We start from the raw sequence: 9,650 nt of genomic DNA, 5'->3' as shown, positions 1-9,650 counted from the left end.
AAGGCTTCAGCCAAGCGGACGGTGGCGCAGAGCGAGAAAGGGACCAAGTTCCGGCGAGGTAACGGGCAAGCTCGAGCGCTTGTAACGAGCTCGTCCATTTCCTGCTACTATTGTAGCGGCGAGCATACGATCTATCGGTGTTCGTCGTTTGCTGCGTTGTCCGTCCAGCAACGATGGGATGCTGTGAGGACGAAAAAACTATGTAGGAAGTGCTTGCGAACGCACGAAGGCAAATGCGAATCCCGCAATTGCAAAAAATGCGACAAGGATCACAATACGCTCTTGCACGAGGAACGAAAGACAGATTCCTCAGGCAAGAAGCCGTGACTAGGCGTAGGAGTCCTTAGCACCGTGTCCAGGGCTCTCCAGTCTCAGCTCATGATGAGTGCTGTTGTTTTGATTAGAGATGCCGATGGGGCGTACATAGAGGCTCGCGCGCTCCTGGACACGTGTGCAAATGCGAACTTTATGACCGTGGATTTAGCTAAACGATTGCGTCTCCCTACTAGGCCTTGCTCGATTCCGATCGGAGCAATTAACGACTTGCGAACTACCACGAAACATTGCGTCGATGCCCAATTTAAAGCGTTGCATTCGGACTTTAATAAGCGTTTAACTTTACTCACCGTTCCCAACATAACTAGCGTCACTCCGGAGGAACCGTTTCCTCGCGATTCGATCAGGCTACCCAAGAACATCAGGTTAGCGGACCCTCAATTCCATCTCCCTCGACAAGTCGACATTTTAATTGGTTCTGGAGCAACGTTGTCCATGCTTTCTATAGGTCAAGTTAACTTGTCTAGGGAAGGAAGCGAGTTATATCTTCAGAAGACTCAGCTAGGATGGGTGATCGTTGGTGGTAGTGACACCGACAAGATTTCAACGGTGTCGTGTCATCTTTCTCAGTTAGAAAAGCAGCTGGTTCAATTTTGGTCTCTGGAAAAATGCTCCAGTCCGGTTGAGCAGGCTGACGACAGGTTAGAATGCGAGAAATGGTATGTCGACACTACGGTTCGACTGTCTGACGGACGGTACATGGTGAGATTGCCGTTTCGGAAAAAGGACCCGGTACTAGGGGACTCGAGGGCGCAAGCTCTCAAGCGGTTCCGGGGATTGGAACGGCGATGCAGCCGTTCGTCCGGCATGATGGAAGAATTCAGTCGTGTCTTTCAGGAATATCTCGATTTGGGTCATATGTCTTTGGTGGTCGACGAGAATGACTCGGAATATTATCTTCCATTCTTGATTGTCGTTAAGAATTTGAGCCTTACTACCAAGTTTCGAGTCGTTTTCGACGCATCCGCTAAGTCGTCGTTAGGTGTGTCTTTAAACGATCTGTTGTACGTTGGACCTACGATTCAGGACAAACTTTACGTTCATCTAGTAAGGTTTCGATCGCATAGGTACGTTCTCACTGCTGACATTGAAAAGATGTATCGGCAGATACTTATCCATCCCGAGGATCGCCGATACCAACGCATTTTCTGGTATCGCGACGGGAAACTACAGGTGTACGAGTTGAACACAGTTACGTTTGGCGTATCTTCTGCTCCATATTTAGCGATTCGAACTATTCATAGGCTCGCGGACGACGAAAGCGCGCAATACCCCCGAGCGGCCGAGATTCTCAAGAGGGATATGTATGTAGATGATCTGCTGACAGGCTCAGATTCTTTAGATGAGATTATGAAGGCGCGTGATGAGATAATCACCGTCTTAAAGCATGGTGGATTTAACATCCGGCAATGGGCCTCTAACCATAACCATGCATTAGATAATTTAGATGAGAAGGTTCTGAGCTTGGCACCAGATGGCGAGGACGCGGTTTTAAAAACATTAGGCGTTTCCTGGGCCTCTAAACGCGACGAATTGGCTATCGTAGTCAAGCCCGTAGAAATCCCCCCTAACGTAACTAAACGCGTAATCTTGTCGGAGATTGCGAAGATTTTCGACCCAGTAGGTTTAGTAGGACCGGTAGGTTTGCACGCGAAGTGGATCATGCAGGAGTGTTGGAAGGAGAAAGTTTCTTGGGACGAATCAGTTCCACAGAGTTTGTTTACGCTTTGGATGGACTTCGCGAGTCAGTTGTCGTCTCTCTCCAGCGTTTCTGCACCACGCCATGTAGTTTGCGTTAATCCCTCGCGCATAGAAATTCACGGTTTCAGCGATGCGAGCAAAAAGGGCTACGGCGCTTGCCTGTACGCTAGGTCCACCGATAAAGACGAAAAGATCACTGTACGATTGATCTGCTCCAAATCTAGAGTCGCCCCTTTGAAAGAGCAGACTATTCCCCGTTTAGAATTATGCGGAGCCGTGATCCTTGTAAGACTTCTTTTAGAAACTCTTCCAGCTTTAGAATTTTCCATTGACCGGATCGTTTTATGGTCCGATTCCACTATAGTCTTACATTGGTTACGGAAATCCCCGCAAGATTTGAAGCTATTCGAAGCTAACAGAGTACGCGAAATTCAAGAATTAGGAGAGCGCGCCAGTTGGCAATACGTCCCTACCCAACACAACCCAGCTGACGCTTTATCCCGCGGGCAACTCCCGAAAGAATTCCTGCGAAACGAAACGTGGTTTACCGGGCCTACCTGGCTACGGCAAATGGAGGCTTCATGGCCCGCGAACATCGTCGAATCGTCTCCGGATATACCCGGATTGAAAAAAGGAGTCTGTCTCTTCGTCGACAGTGCTAAGGATCGCATGTTCCTATCGCGTTTTTCTAAGCACCGCATGATGCTTAATGTCGTTGCAATATGCTTACGATGGCTTCCTTTGGGCCGACAGTACCGAGGAGAACCCATCACGGTCGCGGAGAAACGCGATGCTGAAACCCGCGTGTTTCGAAGCATTCAGCAGGACGCGTTTTCCGATTCAATTGCATGCTTGACGAAGGGTATTCAGGTGAAGGGGTCGCATATTGCGGCACTTAACCCGTGTTTGGACGCGAATGGAGTTGTACGTGTGGGAGGACGTCTGAAGAATGCAGATATCCCTATAGCTAGTAAGCACCCCATACTATTGCCTTCAAGGAATCCTGTCACGGACTTGATCATCCGTGAAGCTCACGAGTCGAACTACCACTCCGGTGTTCAAAGCACTCTTTTCTGTTTGCGACAACGTTTTTGGTTGATTGACGCAAAAAATCAGGTTCGTCATGTCATCCGCGAGTGTGTCACGTGTATTAGGCACAAGCCCCCTCCAATTCACTGCAAGATGGCAGATCTCCCGACCGCTAGGGTCACCGAATCTCACGTTTTTTCTCACGTAGGCGTAGATTTCTTTGGTCCCCTTTCCATTAAAGAGAAAAAGCGATATAATCGTACAGCCCTCAAGGCGTATGGGTGCGTTTTCGTATGCATGGCCACAAAAGCGGTGACCATAGAGATAACCAGCGATTTGACCACCGAAGGTTTCCTAGGCGCGTTCGCTAGATTCGTAGGACGTAGAGGTATTCCCCAGCATGTATACTCCGACAACGGGACCAATTTCGTTGGGGCCAACAACCAGCTTAGGGAACTTTTCGCACTCCTCAATTCAGAAGAGTTCAAATCTAAGGTGAATGCCAAAGCTCTTTCGTTAGATATTCAATGGCATTTTAACCCGCCCTTATCTCCGCATTTTGGTGGTCTATGGGAGGCCGCGGTAAAATCATTTAAGCATCATCTCAAACGCGTAGTGGGTGGGCAACTTCTCACATTCGAAGAGCTCTATACTCTCGTGATAGAGATAGAAGCAATTTTAAATTCTCGACCCCTCTGGTCAATCTCTGCCGACCCCAATGACCCAATAGCGTTAACCCCAGCTCATATTCTGATAGGTAGGCCTATTACAGTTCTGCCAAGCGCTGATTTAACATCTATTCCAGATAATCGACTGTCCATTTGGAAGCCCGACAGGACTTCTGGAAGCGGTGGCATTTGGAATATCTCCACGAGCTCCAGCAGCGTCAAAAATGGCATGACTCTACTGGAGAACTACGGAAAGGAATGGTCGTCATCCTCATCGATAAAAATCAGCCTTGTACGCAGTGGCAGCTGGCAGTCGTTCAAGAGGTGCACCCGGGAACCGACGGACTCGCTCGAGTCGCCACCGTTAGAACTTCACGAGGGACTCTGAAGCGGAACATCACTCAGCTGTGCCCTCTTCCCACGTCTTCAACGGAAGAAGCTGAATGAATTATATATATTTACACTCACATACATACACACTCAATCACATGTACAACCGTCGAATGTACACCCTCTCGAACGATGATTTCGTTTGCTCGTGTTACTCGCAACGGGGGGAGAATGTTCCGTCGAGACCCGAGGTGTAAGTTCCGCCGTGAAAACGGTGTCGAGCGAACTCAGCGAGGTCGACGTAGAGCATGTGGCTCCATCTCCCGTGCTCGAGTTGAACAAGCGGAGTCGCGACTTGCCGCGCTCGCCGGCAGCGCCGCCGGCCTCGTGTCGCGCGCGGCCGGACGAGCGCCGAGTCAGTTGACGATAAGACGCCAAGCTTGACAGCTCGTGCAGTCAAGCTAGCGAATGATCGAACGACACTTTGGCTCTTGCGAACCCGTCCGTACGTCCATCGAGTGTTTCTGGTGCTGGTGCTTGTGCTACTCTCTCTCTATCTCTCTCTCTCTCTCATTCTCTCTAAATCTCTCTAATCTCGCTCCTTTGTCTCTTTCGCTGCCTGCTACTCGCGTTCGGCTCGCACCCGGTTCCGCGAATCGTATCTCGCGCGCGTCGAAACGTGCAAGTCGGTAGAACTGCGCTACCGACTTGAGTCAGTGGAACTGCGCCACGGACACGAAGCGAAGATTCTCTCTGAGAATCGCACGAACACGACACACACACGAACACGACACACGTTCTTCTTTTTCTTCGCAGCTTGTAAGAACTTCGAGAGGGGTTTTATGCCTCACGGCTTTCCCCTCTCAATTTGAGCGTGATTACATATTCTCGATTTTCGCTCAATCGACTTCTTTATTTCTCCCACACCTCACTCCTTGCGAACTCGAACACACACACAAAAAAAGCGGGAATATTCGCCTCAGAATATTCCGCGCGCGACAATTCAATACCCATTTAATGAAATTCCAGTGTCCAATTAAAACCGAATCTACGTTTAAAAGTTTTTGGTTATGTTAGGTTGTTCTAATATGTTTCCATCCAGCGGAGTACCTACGGTATGCAGGTGAAGTTGTAAACCTATTACGTTGGATAGATGTTCTATGTTCTACAGCGGGACACCAGCGTAATCAAAATGTCGTTATAAACCTGTATTCCAAAACAGCTTCCAATCCTGACTATGTAGAAAATAATAATCTACATTGACGATACCCATTTAATGAAATTCCTGTGTCCAATTAAAACCGAATCTACGTTTAAAAGTTTTTGGTTATGTTAAGGTTGTTCTAATATCTTACCTCCCAGCGGAGTTCCTAAGTTATGGAGGTGTCGCCGTAAACCTATTACTTTGGATAGCTTGTTATCAAGGCTACGCAGTTTGCAGAAAAGTACACTAACGATACAGATATAACAAATGCCTATTATCTGATTGAAAACAAATGTAGTGTAAGTAGTTCTACCGCGGGATACCAGCGTAAGCGTAATGTCGTTATAAACCTGTATTCCGAGACAGGTTCTAATACTGACTATGTAGAAAATAATAATCTACATTGACGATACCCATTTAATGAAATTCCAGTGTCCAATTAAAACTGAATCTACGTTTATAAGTCTTTGGTTATGTTAAGGTTGTTCTAATATGTTTCCATCCAGCGGAGTACCTACGTTATGCAGGTGAAGTTGTAAACCTATTACGTTGGATAGATTGTTATCAAGGCTACGCTGTTTGCAGAAAAGTACACTGACGATAGAGATATAACAAATTCCTATTATCTCATTGAAAACAAACGTAGTGTAAGTAGTTCTACCGCGGGATACCAACGTAAACGTAATGTCGTTATAACACTGTATTCCGAGACAGGTTCTAATATTAGCTATGTAGAACATAATAATCTACATTGACGCTTTCCATTTAATGAAATTCTAGTGTCCAATTAAAACCGAATCTACGTTTAAAAGTTTTTGGTTATGTTAAGGTTATTCTAATATGTTTTCTCCCAGCGGGGTACCTACGACGGAGGTGTCGTCGTAAACCTATTACTTTGGATAGATTGTTATCAAGGCTACGCAGTTTGCAGAAAAGTACACTGACGATAGAGATATAACAAATTCCTATTATCTCATTGAAAACAAACGTAGTGTAAGTAGTTCTACCGCGGGATACCAACGTAAACGTAATGTCATTATAACGCTGTATTCCGAGACACCTTCTAATATTAGCTATGTAGAACATAATAATCTACATTGACGCTTTCCATTTAATGAAATTCTAGTGTCCAATTAAAACCGAATCTACGTTTAAAAGTTTTGGGTTATGTTAAGGTTATTCTAATATGTTTTCTCCCAGCGGGGTACCTACGACGGAGGTGTCGTCGTAAACCTATTACTTTGGATAGATTGTTATCAAGGCTACGCAGTTTGCAGAAAAGTACACTGACGATAGAGATATAACAAATTCCTATTATCTCATTGAAAACAAACGTAGTGTAAGTAGTTCTACCGCGGGATACCAACGTAAACGTAATGTCGTTATAACACTGTATTCCGAGACAGGTTCTAATATTAGCTATGTAGAACATAATAATCTACATTGACGCTTTCCATTTAATGAAATTCTAGTGTCCAATTAAAACCGAATCTACGTTTAAAAGTTTTTGGTTATGTTAAGGTTATTCTAATATGTTTTCTCCCAGCGGGGTACCTACGACGGAGGTGTCGTCGTAAACCTATTACTTTGGATAGATTGTTATCAAGGCTACGCAGTTTGCAGAAAAGTACACTGACGATAGAGATATAACAAATTCCTATTATCTCATTGAAAACAAACGTAGTGTAAGTAGTTCTACCGCGGGATACCAACGTAAACGTAATGTCATTATAACGCTGTATTCCGAGACACCTTCTAATATTAGCTATGTAGAACATAATAATCTACATTGACGCTTTCCATTTAATGAAATTCTAGTGTCCAATTAAAACCGAATCTACGTTTAAAAGTTTTTGGTTATGTTAAGGTTGTTCTAATATGTTTTCTCCCAGCGGAGTACCTACGTTATGGAGGTGTCGTCGTAAACCTATTACTTTGGATAGCTTGTTATCAAGGCCTCGTAATTTGCAGAAACGTACACTGACGATACAGATTTAAGAAATTACTATTATCTGATTAAAAACAAATGTAGTGTACGCAGTTCTACCGCTGGATACCAGCGTAAACGTAATATCGTTATAAACCTGTATTCCGAGACACCTTCTAATACTGACTATGTAAAAAATGATAATCTGCATTGACGCTTTCCATTTAATGAAATTCTAGTGTCCAATTAAAACCGAATCTACGTTGATAAGTTTTAGGTTATGTTAACGAGGATCTAATATGTTTCCATCCAGCGGAGTACCTACGTTATGGAGGTGTCGTCGTAAACCTATTACTTTGGATAGCTTGTTATCAAGGCCTCGTAGTTTGCAGAAATGTACACTGACGATACAGATTTAAGAAATTACTATTATCTGATTGAAAACAAATCTAGTGTAAGCAGTTCTACCACGGGATACCAACGTAATCGTAATGTCGTTATAAACCGGTATTCCAAAACAGCTTCTAATCCTGACTATGTAGAAAATAATAATCTTCATTGACGATACCCATTGAATGAAATTCTAGTGTCCAAGAAAACCTAAACTACGTTTATAAGTCTTTGGTTATGTTAAGGTTGTTCTAATATGTTTTTTTTCCAACGGAGTGCCTACGCTATGGAGGTTTCGGCGTAAACCTATTACGTTGGATAGATTGTTATCAAGGCTACGAAATTTGCAGAAAAGTTCACTAACGATACAGATATAACAAATTCCTATTATCTGATTGAAAACAAATGTAGTGTAAGTAGTTCTACCGCTGGATACCAGCGTAAGCCTAATGTCGTTATAAACCTGTATTCCGAGACAGGTTCTAATACTGACTATGTAGAAAATAATAATCTACATTGACGATAACCATTTAATGAAATTCTAGTGTCCAATTAAAACCGAATCTACGTTCATAAGTTTTTGGTTATGTTATGGAGGATCTAATATGTTTTCTCCCAGCGTGGTACCTACGACGGAGGTGTCGTCGTAAACCTATTACTTTGGATAGATTGTTATCAAGGCTACGCAGTTTGCAGAAAAGTACACTAACGATACAGATATAACAAATTATTATTATCTGATTGAAAACAAATGTAGTGTACGCAGTTCTACCGCTGGATACCAGCGTAAGCGTAATGTCGTTATAAACCTGTATACCGAGACAGGTTCTAATACTGACTATGTAGAAAATAATAATCTGCATTGACGATACCCATTTAATGAAATTCCAGTGTCCAATTAAAACCGAATCTACGTTTAAAAGTTTTTGGTTATGTTAAGGTTGTTCTAATATGTTTCCATCCAGCGGAGTACCAACTTTATGCAGGTGAAGTTGTAAACCTACTACGTTGGATAGATTGTTATCAAGGCTACGCTGTTTGCAGAAATGTACACTGACGATACAGATTTAAGAAATTCCTATTATCTCATTGAAAACAAATGTAGTGTAAGCAGTTCTACCGCTGGATACCAGCGTAAGCGTAATGTCGTTATAAACCTGTATTCCGAGACAGGTTCTAATACTGACTATGTAGAAAATAATAATCTGCATTGACGATACCCATTTAATGAAATTCCAGTGTCCAATTAAAACCGAATCTACGTTTAAAAGTTTTTGGTTATGTTAGGTTGTTCTAATATGTTTCCATCCAGCGGAGTACCTACGGTATGCAGGTGAAGTTGTAAACCTATTACGTTGGATAGATGTTCTATGTTCTACAGCGGGACACCATCGTAATCAAAATGTCGTTATAAACCTGTATTCCGAGACACCTTCTAATACTGACTATGTAAAAAATGATAATCTGCATTGACGCTTTCCATTTAATGAAATTCTAGTGTCCAATTAAAACCGAATCTACGTTGATAAGTTTTAGGTTATGTTAACGAGGATCTAATATGTTTCCATCCAGCGGAGTACCTACGTTATGGAGGTGTCGTCGTAAACCTATTACTTTGGATAGCTTGTTATCAAGGCCTCGTAGTTTGCAGAAATGTACACTGACGATACAGATTTAAGAAATTACTATTATCTGATTGAAAACAAATCTAGTGTAAGCAGTTCTACCACGGGATACCAACGTAATCGTAATGTCGTTATAAACCGGTATTCCAAAACAGCTTCTAATCCTGACTATGTAGAAAATAATAATCTTCATTGACGATACCCATTGAATGAAATTCTAGTGTCCAAGAAAACCTAAACTACGTTTATAAGTCTTTGGTTATGTTAAGGTTGTTCTAATATGTTTTTTTTCCAACGGAGTGCCTACGCTATGGAGGTTTCGGCGTAAACCTATTACGTTGGATAGATTGTTATCAAGGCTACGAAATTTGCAGAAAAGTTCACTAACGATACAGATATAACAAATTCCTATTATCTGATTGAAAACAAATGTAGTGTAA

The 9,650-nt window shown here is 43.0% G+C and overlaps 1 protein-coding gene across 1 annotated transcript; it reads left to right on the top strand.

Moving 5' to 3' along the window:
- Positions 1–381: 381 nt before the first annotated feature.
- LOC116415937 lies at positions 382–4,122 on the top strand. Its single transcript, XM_031921612.1, has one exon. The coding sequence runs from the start codon at positions 382–384 to the stop codon at positions 4,120–4,122; it is 3,741 nt and encodes a 1,246-aa protein (XP_031777472.1).
- The last annotated feature ends 5,528 nt before the right edge of the window (positions 4,123–9,650 follow it).

This window comes from Nasonia vitripennis, assembly GCF_009193385.2.
Source record: "Nasonia vitripennis strain AsymCx chromosome 1 unlocalized genomic scaffold, Nvit_psr_1.1 chr1_random0013, whole genome shotgun sequence".
Taxonomy (NCBI): Eukaryota; Metazoa; Arthropoda; class Insecta; order Hymenoptera; family Pteromalidae; genus Nasonia; species Nasonia vitripennis.
Note: the sequence above shows the minus strand (reverse complement) of the source record. Positions and strands in the feature narration are given on the sequence as shown.